At 32.1% G+C, this 20119-nt stretch overlaps 2 protein-coding genes across 2 annotated transcripts in view; both read right to left on the bottom strand.

Annotated features, from left to right (window-relative positions):
• Nucleotides 1-4461, bottom strand: part of LOC139485312 (sodium- and chloride-dependent glycine transporter 1-like) — a 62306-nt gene extending 57845 nt beyond the window's left edge. The window contains exon 1 of the mRNA XM_071269725.1: nt 4337-4461. The gene's annotated coding sequence lies outside the window, so the exon portion shown is untranslated. The remainder of the gene's footprint in view (nt 1-4336) is intronic.
• Nucleotides 4439-14902, bottom strand: LOC139485313 (delta(14)-sterol reductase TM7SF2-like). Its single transcript, XM_071269726.1, has 7 exons — nt 14879-14902; nt 13466-13600; nt 11633-11996; nt 10810-11196; nt 9601-9681; nt 8115-8237; nt 4439-5869 (listed from the first exon to the last, which is right to left on the bottom strand). The coding sequence occupies exons 1-7, from the start codon at nt 14894-14896 to the stop codon at nt 5709-5711; spliced, it is 1269 nt and encodes a 422-aa protein (XP_071125827.1). The 5' UTR covers nt 14897-14902; the 3' UTR covers nt 4439-5708.
• Between the last annotated feature and the right edge of the window lie 5217 nt (nt 14903-20119).

The raw sequence follows: 20119 nt of genomic DNA, 5'->3' as shown, positions 1-20119 counted from the left end.
TCAATGTATATTATTGTATTAGGTGTTAAGTAAGGTCTTTGATTCAAAAAACAAATGGATCATAGTAAAAAGGCAAAATGAATCAGAAATGATTAATAAAGTGTAATGAAATGCTTCGCTGAGCACAGCCTGATACGACCACAGAGGTCGAACCCTGGACAGTTGGGGCAGGTTTGGACACACATTTCAAGTTTGCTACTGTCTGAATTTGAAATGTGATGATATTATTATACATAAATAGGTTTCTTACACACAAAAAATGTGGTGAAAGATCTTAAAATGTATTGCTAAATAATGTGCCATCGAAGATTTCTTTTTGAAACTGTTAAAAAAAAATGAAATTTCAAAAATTTTGAATAAAAAAAAATTATGAACCCTCCAAAAAAAAATGGAACTCAACCCCCAATCTTTTTTACCCCCACCCCCTCCCTTTAGAGTAATTACCCCAGTTATTGCCTGGAAGCTAGAAAAATGCATGTTTTGGCTACGTCATGTACGTTATGGCCTCTAATTCTTCAACGTTTGGGGGCAATTACCCCCAAATTCAATCCCAGCCTTCCCTTTGTGTTATGGAACCTTGTAGTAGAATTTTAGAGAGATTCGCATTCTTAAACACAAGTTATTGTCATGAAACTAGAAAAATGCATGTTTTGGTACCTTTTTGTCCCTAATTCCTGCATGGTTGGGGCAATTACCCGCAAACTCAATCCCAGCATTCCTTTTGTGATATGGAACCTTGTGGTACATGTACAATATCTTATTTTTTAAAATCAGTATAACTATGGGCGTCAGCTTCGTACATCTACACACATATACAATCATAATAAATAATGTTGCAAAAATTCAGGTTCGAAAGTTATCGATTTGATCCCTGGTGTACTATATTTATGAATTAGATCCAAGTTAAATCAAATTCAGTTACCGGTATTTGAATTAACAGTTAAATCCCAACAGCTAGGTCATATAGTTGAATTTGAACCTAAATAAACTTTGCAATAGGAAGTGCCTGCAATAGTGTCAAATATGGGATAAAAATAAATTTATCTACTTCACATTAAAAATATTTCCTGTTTAATCCAGCGAATAAAATTATTAGTAAATTATGATACATTATTCCTAAATATTTATTCAGTTATGGTATGTTGTAATGTCCCTTTCGCCATCTGCCTACTTTGTACAAATAATTTTATAGATTTGAAAAAAACATTTGACCATTGTAACTTTTTTTTAAGAAAATGACCTTGATCTGAAGTCTGACATCTATTTAGGACACTGATGGTCAATATCGTTATATGTCTAAGTAACTTTATTTTAGATATACTAATATATATATCATTATTCATTTATGTGATTTAGTTGTCGGAATTGTGTCCGATTTTAATTAATTATTCAAAATCGCCGTCGTTGAATTCATTCTACTATAAATATGATATATTTACATTGCCAATCTCGCTAAAATTCAGGCAGTGGTGACAAACAAAAACCCTCGCATGTTAACATCGATCGATCCGAGGTTCAAAATGTATGGAGGTGTGCGAATTGCAAATGTGTTTCCTTTTCCTGTTCTGGTATATTTTGATATAAAATTGTTTGTTCGAAATTCACTAGACATTTCAACTGATTTTTATCATGTTTATAGTTCGTTTTTATGTTGTAATGTTATACCACTGTCCCAGGTTAGGGGAAGGGTTGGGATCCCGATAACATGTTTAACCCCGCCACATTATTTATGTATGTGCCTGTCCCAAGTCAGGAGCCTATAATTCAGTGGTTGTCGTTTGTTTATGTGTTACATATTTGTTTTTCGTTCATTTCTTTTTTTACATAAATAAGGCCGTTAGTTTTCTCGTTTGAATTGTTTTACATTGTCTTATCGGGACCTTTTTATAGCTGACTATGCGGTACGGGCATTGCTCATTGTTGAAGGCCGTACGGTGACCTATAGTTGTTAATGTCCGTTTCATTTTGGTCTTTTGTGGATAGTTGTCTCATTGGCAATCATACCACATCTTCTTTTTTATATTACCATTAATAATATTAATTATATTAAGGGGAGCCAACTTCATAATTTGCCTTATCGTTCTGTCCAAAAATGTTATCTAAAGATTTCTGGAATTCCCAGACACGCAGAAACGAAAAGACCTACAATTTCTAACTCAGGATGAGGGAAACTCTCAAATAGGATTGTAAGGTCAGTGGGCTTTGTTTGCCAGCAGTTCCTACAAAGAATGACAATTGAGTTGAGATGTATATCACAAAACGCAACACTAACGAGGTTCCTAATTTGCGAAATGCAGAGTTTAATTTGGGTCTTCGATTTCTTCACCCTCCCCCTTAAATTCTTTTTAATCGCAATTGGTGGTTATACAGGAAGTAATATAAAGAACACATATACGAAAAACCAGGAAAAACACATTTTGAAATTTAAAAAAATGATAAAATAAAGATAACAAATCAAGTACAAACAATACAGAAGAATCAATATTAATATTGAATAATCGCAGTTATAATACTGAAAGCAAATGTGTAATTTTCCTGCTGATATTTTAACACGCAATCATACGCCCTAAAATATCAGTGACGCTACTTTATATATAATCCAACCTCATAAACATGATAAACAGTAAAGGAAGACAAGATCTTATGTGTCGAACAGAACAAAATGTACACAATTTGAATGCAATAAAACAAAGGAAAGATTAAAGTCTGGCTTAAAAACTACTAGACGAAATAATTAAACAACAGTAAATTGTTACGTTAACTTTATCCACTAAACTTTAAGCCAAAAAGATAGATTTTACGAAAGAAAAAAAATAGTTCTTAAAATGTCATGTAAAAAAAATGTTACCATAAAAGTCTAGGTGTAATAACACTTTTTTTTAATAAATTCCTGCAGGTGAAATCGTATTTCCACAATGAATACATATAATATTAGAAATTTTTGAAAAAGGTTTTGTCCAATTTATGATATTTATACATAAATTTGTATGAACGCTTTTAAAAAATTGTATTTTAATCGGGGGATATATAAATGATTCTCATTGTATTATCAGCTTCGCCAAAATAATACATCGGTTTTACCGTCGCAGGTTGAGTACTCCAGGATAGGAATACAGACGAGTCAGATAAATATTAATGTTGACATGAAAACTGAATATATAGATAGGGATAGACAACCCTCAACCCCTCACATCCTCCCATTTCGCATGTGCTAATACTTCTTTTTTCTATACAAGTCAATTATTTCTACTGGATTGTTATACTTTTGAAAGATAATTCTAATATCATGACATCAATCGCCGAATTACTAACATATAGTTTGGGATTATTTCTATTTTTTCAATTTCTGACATATCAATTTAAATTAATAAAGAAAATTGTATAATCTGAATACAGAAAACTACTGTTGATATTTACAACAGAATTCTGATATTTGGTGTTGCCATAGTCATAAATATGCTCTTTATGTTTGTTGATATGATTTAATAGTAATCACACACATAGTTTTATTAGTTTCCTTCTTTTGTTCTCTACTTTACACATTGATAATTCTGGTATTGAAATTCTAGTTTAAATCTCGCGTTATCTTCTGATTCCAGTGTGTTCTCTCAGTATAACTACAGGGTTGGAACAAATCAACCGATCTCTGAACAAATAAACTATAAACCGATCTCTGAACAAATAAACTATAAAGCAATAACTTCTCCCTTTATTTAAGTTTATACACATTTTAACACACAATCTCAATGATCATTAAACGAGCTTTGATACAATAAAAATGTAATCCACCACTTCCATGCCGTCCTCGAATACACTTAACATCTATAATTTATCAAGATATTTCAATGAAGAAGACTAGGTGCAAGCCTACCAAACACGTGGGGATTTTAGAAATTTCAAAATAAGGGGGACCGGAGAGGTTTATCAAAATTCGTTATAAAAACGTTTTCTTATTTTTAAAAAAATTGCCATAAATTTTTTAAGGGGGCTCACATTGATTCCGCCATGGTGCAGCTAAATAAAATCAGAGACATATATATATACACGTGTATATCTCATAAAATACTTCATAAACCCATTGAGAAAAATAGTATATTGTCATTCACAATACTATCTAAGCATGTTACAAATTATCGTAATCCTTGGGCAACACTTTCTTTGTTATTAGTCAGCTCTTCGTACGGGGATTTTACCCCCATTTAATCGAGTAATAATTTTTAATGAAAAAAATACTATATTTAAACAATGAAGCTTCATAAACATAAAATAAAAACAATATTACAAATAAATAGGATTTATCAATTTACATTAAATGGAAAAAATGGAAAATATTTACCTCACTACACAGCGCGCAGCTGGCCTTATCGATTTCCACAAAACTTGTAAATTAATGCTATTCTCTAACAATAGAGGAGTGTTGTCATGCGCTAAAATGTGGATTTTAAAGAAGGAATGGTTGTATTCTATAACCATGATAACAATAATGTATTAAATCCTAATTAGTTCTAGAGCGTACCGAAAACTCAACAAAGTGGTGTATGATGTATGTTACACAATGTAGTTTTTACCTGTAATAGCGGACGATAAGAATTACGTTTTTCACATTAAATTTATAAATAATTATGAATCTTATCACCAAGGCAACCAATTGTTTTAACATGGTGTAATATTCGAGAGGGTCACTCACTATTAACTGTGTAGTATCGATGAGCCGCTGGAACTGGTCACTATATCAAGCTTCAGTATATATGATAAGGACGATAAATTTAGATTGTAAATATTTGATAAGGGTCGCTTGGTTATATCATAAGTATCTGAAACGAATCAGATGTCAGTTATTATGAAAACAAGTCGTTAATGTATACAATATTTGCAAATCTGCGTATCTTTCCGTGGACAAGTGTTAAATAGCAGTCTTAATACAATATGAAATATTGAATATACTAGATAAATTGTATGTACGTCCGAAGCGCTTTAATTTCTGGCCTCAAAGCCGAATATTTGAAATAAAAGCCAAGGATGCATAAAAACGGAACTGTTGATACTGTTATAACATGTATAAGTCAAAACCATTAAAGATTAATCCTCTCAGAAAAAGTTACACCGATGGATCAAAATGCACGGATTTCGGTTGTAATAGTTAACGACAGCAAAAAGTAAAATCACAAATATACTGAACTCTGAGGAAAATTCAAAACGGAAAGTCCATATTCAAATTGCAAAATCAAATGATAAAACAGATCAAACGAATGGACAACAACTGTCATATTCCTGACTTGGTACAATGTTAGCTGGAACGATTTAGGATACCAGTTGTATGCTCTACTGTACACAGAAAATGAATAAAAACTAAAATGGTAACGGGACTACTGCGCATATATAGAAGTCTCGATGAGACTGACAGACAAAAATAACTGATTTTTGAAACACTTGATTTAAAAACAGTACGATTTTGATGAAAAAAGGTAACCCCTGATACCGTCTTTTATGTACAACATACCGGAGCGTTATTGGATCAATCTGTGTGCTCTAGTAAACTGCTTGTTTATTTTTCTCTGATAACATTTTAACGGTTTTTACCACTTTTTGCGGTTTAAATTTATTTACAATAATTTTAATTTTGCAAAAACCATGTTAATATTTTAATATACATATGGGATAATTCTGTATTTGACACGTTGGCAGTGTGTTTGCCAAGCTTTTCTCCATTAATATACATATGGGATAATTCTGTATTTGACACGATGACAGTATGTTTCCCAAGCTTCTCCATACCGCTTCCTACATTCGTCGCCATCTGTACGTTCCCTTCCGACTAACATCACAAACAAAAACAATGGATTCAGATAAGGCAGGAAACAACTGAAACCTGAAATGAAAAATAAATAAGAAATCTGTTGTTCTTATTGTCCAGTTTCACGTTCAATACAAAATCAGTTTCGTCCCCAGAAGTAAAGATGGTCTACCAGCGGCTGAGCTAATACTTTTCGTGTAAGGTAAATAACAACTGCATGAGGGTTAAAATGTCAGTAAATAGAACGGTAGGATAAATAAAAGATGATAGTCTACAAATCAACAATATTATTTTAACAGATTTTTTTAATCAAATTGATCATACATCCTTTTGCAGTGGAAATGATCATCCAGGGCTTGCATTTCCTATCGTGTCTGATTTACTTGCTAGACGGTTCCGGCTTTCAGGGAAGTTATTGAATGGTAAAGTTGAAGTCGTCTCATCGACATTTGTAGTACAGTCGCCATCATGATTTGACTGGACGCCATTGAATATCTGTGTTCCAAATAGTCTGGAATATGTTCCATATGATATAGAAATTCCGTCCTGCTTTCCCTCTATTACCCAATGTCATCGAAGTTTTTCTTGTCATGAGCAACTGTACAGGTGCCGCTACTATAGTGAACAGGAACTGCTAAACCCGCAAGGATCTTTTGAGTTCACCACGAGTTTTGGCGGGATTGGTTTTGTTCAACTTTTAGTAGTTTGTTGAATATAAGTCTTTTTTGCCATAGTGTTGTCCGTCTTCGACTAGGGTCTTTATTAACACCTTGGTTTCGTATAAAAACATTCTACACATACCAATGAATGTGGAACTTGTAATAATATAAAACGTAGGTAATGTAGAAACAGTTCTACCAAAGCAGATACGGAAGCGTTTTCTTTTGAAATCAATTTTTACTTCAAATATATCATATATTATAATCGTTTATACCGGTGTTAGCGTGTGTTGATCTGACCTAGCAGTGTTATTGTAATACTCTAAACGCCCCAAGGTTCGTATGTTCTTAACTGTACTTTACTTTAACCTTTTAACCGGCAAAGTTTAAGTTTAATTGAATATTGAAAATCTTCATAATCGGTAGATGATATAATATGGTAATTGTCGTTCATAATTGTGAGGTATTTTCGTGTTTTTAAATTTTTGTACAGTAAATTATTAGAAGAGAATTCAGAAAAAGTTGATATATGTATATCTGTTCGTGATTTGATTGATGAAGGCAAAATATATATCTAACCTCTCTGCACTAGACATGGGGATGATATGGTGGAAACTAATAATAATAATGTTCCTTTTTGTTTGCTTCAGCATTTGATCATAGACAATCGGACTTATTGCCATCCATATTATATTATTTTAATGAATATTTTTCTAATTGGTGTTATTTATACTTCGACCGTCCAAGGGTGAGTGGGGGAATAGAGATATGGTCACTTTTGGTCTTCTGCCGACCAATATTAAAACATTGGCCGAAGTGTGGCGTCTGTTTGACTGTGCGGGATGCACAAGTTCGCAGTCACGTCCAGTCTGAATGGGTACGTTAGATCCAAATCGTTATGTAGAAAGCGTGCCACGCTCTCTGCACGTAAAAATCATTGTTTTAACTCTTTGAAGGGTTCTTAGAATACCTGTTATCAGGCAAAATATCTGTTCCTATCAACTATAGTTTTGCCGTCATTTTTTAGTGGCAGTCTAAACTTCTCCGACGTTTATCCAAAACGTCCCCTATTACAGGACTTACATACCTATTGTATTTATTGGTAGTTTGTTCTTGATGTGAACATGCATGAAAGGATAAACCAACAATCCATCACTCAATCATATGGTATCGTCTAGTGGTGCTTTCTGTGATCGGATACCTTTACAACTGGTATCAAACACTCTGCTCCAGGCAAGAGGATGACATGCCAGGTAATAGTGCATCTGCACATAATAGTTGAAACAAATTGTCTATGTACATACATGCATACTGTATATGCATCTGTCTCTCACCTTGTTACGTACAGTTACGTTACATATCCAGTTGCTTTTTCATTAAAACTAGTACTTTTTATATTGAGTGTGCCTAAGAATGAAGTACTACACTTGGAAACGTATATTTACATATTTACATGTGTGTTTAGTACATACATGCACAAACTTATTTTTCTTTTCTTTGTATGTTTACCTGCATATTGTTTAAATGCTGTCTTATATTGTAATAATATGCTCTTTGTCAGAAAATAGAACAGCTTCTTTTCCTTCTGTATATATCAATATATTTGTTCAGTGCAACAAAGGAACTCTTATTATTGAGACTTCATTTAAACTTCTATTTACCCGTTGGAAGTGCATATGTCATTGAAATGATTAGATCGCCTAGATAGTTTGGATGTCGACATAAACCCCACCACCCAGAAACAAGGAGGTTCTTTCTGGTTGACGTTGGAATTACTTCATAATCTGAAACGAAAGCATAAATAGGTATAGGAAGATGTGATATGAGTCCAATGAGACAACAACAATTTATAAAAGTAAACAATTACAGGTCAAGGTACGGCCTTCGACACAGAGCCTTGGCTCACACCGTTCAGCAAGCTATAAAGGGCCCCAATATTACAAGTGTAAAACTATTCAAACGGGAAAATAAGAACAGTTTAGAAAATTGTTACTTACACCATACACAATTGCCTTGCTATTTTCCAGAGCTTTTAAGTATAAAAAACTATTTTTCTCAAGATAGAACGCCATGACTTTATATGATTAACAACATTAAATTCTTTAAATTCGATTGTAAGAATTGAAAAATATCTGATTAAAACGAAGAAGCAAAAATACTGATAGCAAAACAAACCCCAATCGCGTCAGGATTAAAAAGAGTAAAAAGTTTTATTAAAAATAAATTTGAAAAGGTCGTTTTTAACATCATAGACAATATAGCAACCACACAACATCTTTTAAAATCCACGTCTTCGAACTAATTTGAGATTTAACCCATGACAAACCATTTCTAAACTGATGCAGAATTTTGATATTTCTAGATGTTGCGCCATTGATTATATATTATCGACTATAAAGTATGGTTTTGTTGTTATTTGTAGAGATAAATCATTATTCAAAAGTGCATGGTTGTCATTGATTCGAAACTCAACCAAACGCAGGATACAGATATACATTTCTGATATTTCATCGTAAATATTTATGTTGTCTGTTATTAAAATGAAAATTCGCCAACAGTAACATTATAATTGGTATTTCTGCAGTAGCATGCAACTAAGTGAATAAAAACTAAATAATCATACACCAATTAAATTATCAAAACCTAGAAATAATTGAAAGGATTGCAAAACAATTTCCCCTGACAGTATCATTGATCTAATCAAATTTGTTGTCAGTGAAGGCATCGTACTACTCTGTAACCGCAATGTTAAAATAAGTATAATTTTATGTAACACTCATAAATCGCTGAAACGTAAAACGATTGCGGATAAGGGAACGAAAATTTAATTGTTGTCTTTATATAGGGAAATAAATATTCTGGTCACCATTAATTTGGAAATAAACAATCTTAATATTCCACAAATAAAAACAAGTATTCATATTATGGTCAAACATATTTTTAAATGTTCAGAACATTCTTGACCTCATAAAAAAAGTCGTCTCCTGAGTAAAATTTTCCAGGAGTACACAAAAATTGAAACTTTAAAAGAACAGAACGTTACAGGAGATATTACCCAACCTAACAATATTAAAACGAAAGCAAGACGCTTTTTAACATCACTGGAGATACACATAATTATAAAGACTTATGGATGATAATATATACTTGCGAACTGTGGGTCATCTGGATTCTTTCGAAAGTTGTTCTTTTCTGAATTACTTCCTCTGTATGTCCAGTATCCTATTACTAAAGTATACATATGTAAATATAAGGCCTAAAATAACTTAAATAAACACAATGTGACATGTTTTTTTCATAACAGATTAATGATACTAATATTATGAAATGTGTACAAAATAAAGGCAACAGTAGTATACCGCTGTTCAAAACTCATAAATCCATGGACAAAAAACAAAATCGGGATAACAAACTAAAACCGAGGGAAACGCATTAAACATAAGAGGTGAACAACGACATAACACTAAAATGTAACACACATAGACAAAATCCCACGAGAATAATATATATAACATCAAAACCAAATACATGAATTTGGGATAGACAAGTACCGTGACACGTCTTATCGCAATGTGAATTTACACTAAAAAATAAGAGAAAACAAACGACACAACGTTATAATGTAATACACACAGAAACAAACTATAATATAACAATGACAAATGTGTTTTAATATGAAGATTATATGCGACAATGATACAAGTGAGAGGTTTTGCTAGCTATAAAACCAGGTATATTCCGCCATTTTCTACATAACAAAATACCTGTACCAAGTCAGGAATATGACAGCTGTTTTGTTTCCATTGATATGTTTGAGATTTTAATATTGTCATTTGTCATTTGTGATCGGACTTTCCATTATGAATTTCCTTGGAGTTTGGTGTTTTGTTATGATACTTTTTTTCTCTTGTACTAAAAATCAGATTGTATATTAACAAGAGATAACGTACAAATAATGTGTTTCACTAGTCATAATTTCATTTCCAGATATTTGTATGTTTAAAATTGATGCTTTGTCTTGTTGTAAGAATAAAAAATGTAAAATAGAAGCGTACTATATTTATTTTATGACCAAATCATATTCTTCGTTTAGTTTAATGGCAATTAATACTGCAGCTATATTGAAAAGGAGGGATATTTTTAGTGAAGGTGAAAATGATTTGAAAAACACAGGAAAACATCACTGCAACAGAACGTTTGCCTAGAACATGCATAGGTTTTCTCGTACCTTCTAACTTTGTCCACCTAATCAAAGAAATCTGCCCTTATTCAATATGGCTGCAATAGCCGTGACAATGAGCAATATCATACTGTTAAACCTCTTTCACGAGGTTATTATACTGATGTATTTCTTACAATTTAATATTGATACGGCAAGTAGACAATACCATGGTAATTCATATTTCGTCATCATCAGGTATCGTGTTTGTACAGCAAAACAGAACGGGATCATCAAAAACTGTACTAATAAGTTGTATCCAAGATGTTCATGGACAATGTCTCTCGATACCAAGATGCCGTCTTCAAACCAAAAATAATCAGCAACATATAAAAGTTGAAATCCTGCCACTATCAGTAAAGTAACGGATGGTCTTTCGCCTTTATCAAAGGCCTTGGCTATGTTGATAAAGTTCATTAAAATCCACCCAATAATACCACTTCTAAAACAAACATATTTCAGATCGAACAATCCCCATCTTGGATTTAATTCTACTCCATTGAACCAATGGTTGAAACTGTTTCCTGAAAAAAAATAGATTGTCAACATAAGCATTGCTTGAATCAAAGTATCATGAATTATTTTTTGTCATTGTGTGTATAAATAAAAATCAAGCGTAAATACAAAAAGAATTGTTATACATAGACGTGACTACCGTAAAGCGGTTTATTTAAAATTTTCGCGATTTTCAATGAATAAGCCCGGTATACGAAATATTTTGGCGAATTCCATCTTTTATCAATACCTTCGTATGGGATTTAATAAATTGTCGGAATTTATTTTGACGATTTTGTTCTAGCCTCGAAAATAGGCAATTTATACCCGCAAAAATAACCCGCTATAGGGTATCGCGGTAGCTCAGTAAATTAACCTTTGATATTTGTTAACTCGCAGACTTAATGCCTGCAATGATTTGAACTTTCGAACTAATTGCACAATATATATGAAAATAAGACATACCAGTTTTACCAGATTTACAAGCTCTGAGGTACAATACAATGCTGAAAAGAAGAATCAACAGAACACCAGATGTGGTCAGCTGTAGCAGTTTATCTGACACTGATGTCACTCGAATTCCAGACAATAGAGCTATGAAAAAGCCCATGATGTTTACTGTTAGTACAAAGAATGCATTCAGTCGATATTTGAGTCTTTTTCCCGAGTCTTTAATTTGAAGTCCATCAACTGATTCGCCACCAACTGGAAGCATGTACAGTATACATTGCAGGCCAAACCACCCGGTGAGAATAACAAAGGTTTTAATGTCAATGTAGCTGTTAATATAATTTGGAAATCTTGGAACTGTAAGTATGCTCCAATTGCCCTGTTATGATAAATTTGAATCAGTATAAGTGTATAACAAAAAATAAAATCACAAAAATACTGAGCTCCAAGGGAAATTCTAAAAGGAAAGTCCCAAACCAAATGGCAAAATCAAAAGCTTAAACACATGAAACGAATGGATAACAACTGTCATATTCTTGACTTGGTACAAGCATTTTCTTCTGTAGAAAATGGTGGATTAAACCTTGTTTTATAGCTAGCTAAACCTCTGACTTGTATGACAAGGTTCCTTTATTATTTTTCTCTATGCTTACTTGTATTCTATACGTAATAATACTTATCATTGGGCTACGCAAGGTGTGTTTGTGTATGTCTTTCAAAGAATTGGTTTTTATTAAAGTTTGTCTAAACTAACTGTATAAAGGTATTCAAACAGTTTCAAAGACGGCACTTCAACGTACCTGTTTAAAAAATACTCGAATCAACAGATAGAAAAAACAGTTACACTACTTTGAAATATGCAGACAATATTTGCAGGTATTTCAGAGTTTGCATGCAATCAATTATGTGTCACAATGAGTGAATAGATCACAATTCTGGTGTTCACTTTTATGCAAAAAAAGTAAGAGACAGCTATCTTAACGTTGTGCTTATAGTTATCAAAGGTACCAGGATTATAATTTAGTTCGCCAGACGCGCGTTTCGTCTACACAAGACTCATCAGTGACACTCATTTCAAAATATTTATGAAGCCAAACAAGTCAGAGTTGAAGAGCATTAAGGATTCAAAATTCCAAAAAGTTGTGCCAAATACGGCTAAGGTAATCTATGTCTGGGATAAGAAAATCCTTAGTTTTTCGAAAAATTCAGTTTTGTAAACGGGAAATTCATAAAAATGACCACATCATTGATATTCATGTCAACACCGAAGTGTTGACTACTGGGCGGGTGATACCCTCGGGGACAGTGATCAATTCGCTTATTTTGATCAAATGATTCATTGGTCCGTTTAAATGTAACGATCAAGGAATAAATCACAATTCTAACGGAATATTTGATTTCAATACTTTTAAAGGTGTAGATGCAATATACAAAGTCTGCTGACACTGACTTTTTCATTGAAAAGTAAAATCACCAAAAATACTGAGGAATCCATTCAACTTTCATATTCCTAACTTGATACAGAAATTTTTGTATGTATAAAATGGTGGATTAAACCTGGTTTTATAGCTAAATATACCTCTCACTTGTATGATAGTCGCATCCAAATTCCATAAAGTATAAAATCTTATATGCATTAGTTTTCCGTTTTTATGAGAAACGCTTATATGGTGCGTATGGCAATGTAACCGATGCAAGACCAAATCAGCTTTATATGTGTTAATGCGCACAGTTATTTAGCTGTTGCTACCTTGACAGACAGTTTCATTAATTAAAAGTAATTAACTTACTAGTACCCTTTCAATGGATGATTTTTTCAAGATTCTAGCGAAACATTTTATTACTTACTGTGATGCACTTTTCAACAATGACAAATATCCATGATGTGAAGAACAAAGTGAAGAAGACTGCACTTTTAGATGTCGCTGTGTTATCATCTGTTGATGCTTTATCTGCTTTGTCTTTAGGCTTGTTTAATGTTCTCTACAAATATATTAAGTCAAAATATAAATGCAATAATATTATTGCGAAACACGTATATTTTACCATTTTTGTGAACGCACATCGTCTTCCAATATTTTCCTTCCAACTGTATGATGATGTTATTTGACTTTGTGATACATCACCATCTATTATCAAAGCATCATAAAGCTAGGTAATATACACAATTTATTATCGTAACTTTTTTTATATTTGTAATAACAAAATATGGAGTATACATAGTTAACCAGGTGATATGTTTTTCCATAAAAAAACAAAATCACAAAAATACTGAACTCCGAGGCAAATCCTCAAATTCACTAATCAAATGGCAAAATCAAATGATAAAACACATCAAACGAATGGACAACAACTGTTATATTTCTGACTTGGTACATTCATTTTCAAATGTAGAATATGGTGGATTGAACCTGGTTTTATAGAGCTTAACCTCTCACTTGTATGACAGTCGCATCAAATTCCGTTATATTTACCACGATGCGTGAACAAAACAGACATAATCGGTAAAATGGTCAAAATATGGTTACAGCAGTCATCACTGTGTTACAATATCAAAACAAACAAAGTCTTTTTCAACTGATTTTTATAGTTCGTTCTTATGTTGAACTGTTATACCACTGTCCCAAGTTAGGGGAGGGTTGGGATCCCGCTAACATGTTTAGCCCTGCCATATTATGTATGTATGTGCCTGTCCCAAGTCAGGAACCTATAATGCAGTGTTTGTCGTTTGTTTATTTGTAACATGTTTGTTCTTCGTTCATTTTTAGTACATAAATCAGGCCGTTAGTTTTCTCGTATGAATTGTTTTACATTGTCATTTCGGGGCCTTTTATAGCTGACTATGCGTTATGGGCTTTGTTCATTGTTGAAGGCCGTACGGTGACCTATAAGTTGTCATTTTGGTCTCTTGTGGAGAGTTGTCTCATTGGCAATCATTCCACATTTTCTTTTTTTATATAAACATTTACAAAAAGCACAAAAAGCGTCTATCAAACTAAAAAACACATTCATTGTTTCGCGTGTTCGGAGTAAGAAAATGTAAACGTCACATAAAACAGTTAAACACTGATCAACTTGAACGGTTTACATGTGCATTGCTTTGCGACATAATCGTTGTTTAATTTTGCTTCTATTTCCATCTATAAATATCCGAATGCAAACACACCAAGACCTGATTTCAACAAAGTTTTCCAGTAATTTTAACATCGCATTTTTCAAGCCTGAATATTATTGTTATGTTATAAATAATTATGTATTTACCTTCCGTGTGGTGTCCATTTTCTTCAAACGTAGATAAGATATCTTTATTTAATGGGTCAGTTTATACATAATTAACCCTGCCAGGTTAAGTACAGGTATGATATTCCGAACTTAAAAGTTTTTGATTACTTAAAGATGAGAAGACTATGAAAGAAATAGATAGCCCCAATTTCCTTTGAGTTTTTTTGTTTTGTTTTTATTTTACTCAAGTGGTCAAAATCTAATGGTTATCAACATTCTGTTTGGAAAATGATGTAGCGAAGGACATTCCTAGCCAATATGGAATCATTTATGTCTGCATGTAAAACATTGTATAGAAATTACTTTTTGGTCAATCTGTTTTAGTTACCTATACTCAACTTTTGCCAACAACTAGCCAAAGTTGCAGTTGTGGGTTATCTCTACGAACTTCTAATTTGGTTACATTTTCAGGAATTCTCCAAATTAATGTCTCTTTTTTATCTCCACTTCTTTGAGTATTTTGAGGTTATAAATTTAAGAATAAAGGCAATAGTAGGACACCGCTGTTCAATAAGAAACTTAATTAAAACCAGTTATACAAATCTAGAATTAAAAAAACACTGAAAACAGAAGAATTGTATTCGTTTTTTTGTTGTTTTTTTTCGTCGGCATTGAATATATAACCTAGAATTGACGGGAAAGGGGTTACGCGAAAGTCGTATGATGTGGATACTCGTCTATTCAGGTTGGTGATCTCGAAGAATTTTGGTAAAATGTGTCATTTAGAAAGTAATTTCATACAGGAATACATTGCGTTCATTTGGTTAAACTGATTAAATAAAACAAATAAAAAAACAAGTCTTACTTAATGTAGAGCCATTTGTTAAAACATGTATTGATTTATATAAAAATAAAATGTATATTACCAGATCATTATTGTATTCGAGGATTTGAAATCAATATGTGTAGTATAATATGTCAACATCTGTGTGGTATTTTGCCATGCATTAATCTACTGAAACAAAATGTCACTGATAAAACTTGTTTTTTATAACATTTATATGATTTGTCAATATTTTGCCGTGATGGGTATTAGATATGAATCGAATAACCGTTGACCAAAAATGAACCACGGGAAGGTTAATCGAAATTAAAAATCCTCACAATTGATATTGAAATCTCTAGTATTCTTATTTCAAAACTTGCTGGATACGCCTTTGATTAAATAAGCGGAATTGAAATCCCATCATATTATGTCTGGGACCTTAGTGGGGACAGTGCATAACTCAGGTTTTTCATACACCCCAAATTTAGTCTTTATTGTTTTGTGCCTCAAATATCCAGTTATGAGGTACTAGTAATTATAATTCCGTACAAACCAGAGGTTAACAATTTGAAAGTAAAGAAATGATTTGGTCAGGTTGAAAAAGGTCAAACATTGGTATGACTGAAATAGACAAACTGAATTCAAGACCTTAGTGACATCATGAAAATAAAATTGTCCATATTCTGAGTTAGAGTTCTATAATGTTGCTATAAATTGTCTCAATTGTACACCACTGTAAAAATATAACGGAGAAAGTTAGAGCAGGTCTTTTTTTTAATTCGCATTTAGATCTAGAGATTCACTTAGAGTAAACTGTATTCTCTTTTCTTAATCATGTTATGTAATAAAATGCACTGTCATTTATATATATTCACATAGTTTCTTTCTTTCAACACGTGTATACATGTTCAACAATATATACTGATTTCAAATCAAATTAATTTGAACTTTGGAAGCGTATATACAAGGGCTACTAAAATAGAAGGTTTCATGTTTAAGTTGTATAATAAATTTCATTTTTTTTTTAGTTTGAGGATTTTGTTAACCATGTTTACATCCTTTCATGTTAATGTAGATCCTGTACATGTATGTTAACATTGTCTTTAGTTGAATGATCTGACACCGAACATTATTCTATAATAAGAATGTGGACGGTAAAAGTTGTTCTAAAGTATGTATATATAACAGATGCAGTATGTAACATATTTTTCATAGTGCCTTACTGATTGTTTTTTAAAGGTTTAATTTCCAAGGTTATTTTGATTTTACTTATCATGGTCATTATAATTTTCTAAGCAGTATTTTTCTTTCTTTTTAAGTAGAACAGTTGTAGGTCTATTCATTAAAAATAAGAGCAGTTGTATATATTTTAGTTCATAATATAATTTTATTTTTGATAAAGTCTATTTGTTTAATAATAGATCATTCATGATCCAGTATCACACTGGTAACGATTCTTTTATATAACAACAAATACTCTTACCCAGTGTACACGTTGAACTTTTGTCAGAAAAGAACGATTGTTCAAGGGAAGTTCTTCAGACAAAGCGGAATAACTCAGGTCTTCTACAGTTCTAGTTCCATTTATATATATGTAACCAATCGAAAAGTTGAAGGAGAAACAGACCCTTCGAAAACTATTTTCTTAAAGCTATCTATAACAAACTAATAAAACTAAAAACAGCAAATCTTAATTTAGCAAACGTCAGATTGGTTCCAAAGAAGAAAGTACCGCTATTATTTCAAAATCAAGACTTGATTTGACTTGATTTGACAGGAAACCCCCATGTCATTGTTGACTGCGTATACTAAAACATACTCACTAGAATTATATAAGTATTGGATTGGCATTTGCTTGTTGACTCGTCCGTTATTAATATAGTATCATTGCAAACCCTTTTTTTATTTATTAAAGAAGCACTTGGCATCCAACCTGGTTTACTAGTGGGTTCAGGTTGCTGAAGTCTTTAGTTTTCTATGTTGACGTTTCGTTTTGTTTACTGATATTTATCTTTTATTGGTTATTCGTGTTTTGTCATACCATTGTCAATTTTTTCGACTTGTGGGTTTTAATATCCCTTTTGTATCTTTGCCTCTCGTTTGCAAGATTCCAATTAATACCTGTAGTGCTGAACTTTGTAAAATTCCGCTAAACTTTCTAGCATTTAATTCTTGGAATTTTCTTTATAGAAAAAGCTCGTAAATAAATGTACTTTATTAACAGGTTTATTTTTAGTCCATGGATTTACAAATATTATATTTTGACTAAATCTACTTTATTCAGATGTTATGATGATACTTATTTTTCCTCAATAAAATAGCTCTTCGGAAAAAGAAATCAAATACCGTTTATTCACTACTTTCTAAATCAAAACAAACATATCCAAATCTTCCATTCTAACTTTCGTTCCGAGAGTCTACACAAAAGGGCCAAAGACCGTCAACTGTTGATTTATTGAATTACGTTAGGAATAGAGCAACAATAATATACAAAATACTCATTTGTACACATTCATTTGGAGTGTTATGTTTCCGCGAATTTGTCTTAGGTTTGAGCGAAGATGGCTGGGGTATGAATGCAAAAACGCAATATTTTTTTTTTTAGAAATTATATAATGTTGAGGAGTAACATTATTTGCGCAAATTTATATAAAAAAAAATATCATTATAAATTATTATAATTACAATTTTGAACTGACATAGAAAAATGGTTAACACACAAGGATTTATGATTGACATTTCTTCAAACGGGGAAAGTTTGGGTCAATATAGTAGATGGAATAATGACTTCTGAATATCAAAACCAATTAGCAGTTTTAGAAATCAATTAACCAAGGAGTATACATATCATTACATTCCAAGAAGTGAGAGGTATTGTTCCTTTTGTCACAATCCGAAATTGATAAATCATATTTTCTGGAGGTTTTGATATGAGGACATTGTTTATATGAATGTCCAAAAAATATCATTCAATTTTTGGGTAAGTGCAATTGATGCAATTCAACAAAAGTGTTTGTCATATAAAACCATGCATTGTAAATGCAAATTGTACGGGTTATCTTTTCAGAATAACACGGGGATCTTGTTTTTGTTTTGTTTTTTGTCTACTAATGTGATTTCAAGATTAAAATTCGTTTCAAAGGCTGTTATTAAAATCTAAAAGTTGTCATTTGCAAGTCATAAAAAAGGGCTTATGAACTTTGTTTAATGAGATAATGGTACATATTGTACTGTTATATTTACATATTTGTTTTGGGAGGAGTTATATTTAGGCTCCAAGAATAAAACGTGTCTGATATAACCTCTATGTAGTAGATTTAGTGGCAATTTTTCACTAAGGAATTTCTTATCCCAGGCATAGATTAACTTAGCCGTATTTGGCGTATTTTGGATCCTCAATGCTCTTCAACTTTGTATTTGTTTGGCTTTATAAATATTTTGATTTGAGCGTCACTGATGAGTCTTTATGTAGACGAAACGCGCGTCTGGCGTACTAAATTATAATCCTGGTACCTTTGATAACTATTTACACCACTGGGTCGATGCCACTGCTGGTGGACGTTTCGTCCCCGAGGGTATCACCAGCCCAGTAGTCAACACTTTGGTGTTGACATGAATATCAATAATGTGGTCATTTTTATAAATGTCTTGTATACAAAACTTTGAACTTTTTGAAAAAACTAAGAAATTTCTTATCCCAGGCATAGATTACCTTAGCCGTATTTGGCACAACATTTTGGAATTTTGGATCCTCAATGCTCTTCAACTTTGTACTTGTTTGGCTTTATAAATATTTTGATTTGAGCGTCACTGATGAGTCTTTATGTAGACGAAACGCGCGTCTGGCGTACTAGATTATAATCCTGGTACCTTTGATAACTATTTCAAGTCACTAAGAAATCGCAAGTACGACAAAAATAGAGTTATCTATCTTTCATTGTTTTACTTGTTTTCGGATTGTTTTCTCTCAATCGATTTACGACTTTTGAACAATGGTATACTTAACTGTTGCCTTTATTTGGTACGTATTGTTGAAATCTATATAAATATGATTAATTAAAAACACAATATGGAATTGTGTTAACATATTTGTATTATGATTTTATATTTAATTAATTACCAATAAGGTTGACAAGTTAGCTTGAACGCAAAACATGTCTTTATAACAAAAGTTCGAAATTGCACTTCAAAAATAAATTAATCAATCATAAAAATATCTACAAACTTTGAAGATTAAGGAATAGATAAGCATCCATCCGTGTTTGTTTTTTTCATTTCTGATGCAAGTAATGTAAAAATTAAAAAAAGAGAGAACTAAAGTTTTATTCAAAAGCAATTTTAGCTAAACTTGGATAGGGAACTGAAGCTAATGATTCATCTTCATCTAACACGATTTTGGCTGGTCGATTAACCCTATTTGATTTTTAGCTATTCTGAAGCATATAAGGTTTTCG

The sequence above is a fragment of the Mytilus edulis genome, chromosome 8 (assembly GCF_963676685.1).
Source record: "Mytilus edulis chromosome 8, xbMytEdul2.2, whole genome shotgun sequence".
Classification (NCBI taxonomy): domain Eukaryota; kingdom Metazoa; phylum Mollusca; class Bivalvia; order Mytilida; family Mytilidae; genus Mytilus; species Mytilus edulis.
This window is presented reverse-complemented; position numbering and strand designations above follow the sequence as displayed.

Bases quoted from the DNA above. Each gene is read 5' to 3' on its own strand.
- LOC139485313 (XM_071269726.1), bottom strand. The intron at 11,197-11,632 runs GTATGTCTTATT...ATTTTTTTTCAG, and splicing joins TTGTAAATCTGGTAAAACTG to GAAACAGTTTCAACCATTGG. The intron at 9,682-10,809 runs GTAAGAAATACA...TGTATACTTTAG, and splicing joins TGCCGTATCAATATTAAATT to TAATAGGATACTGGACATAC.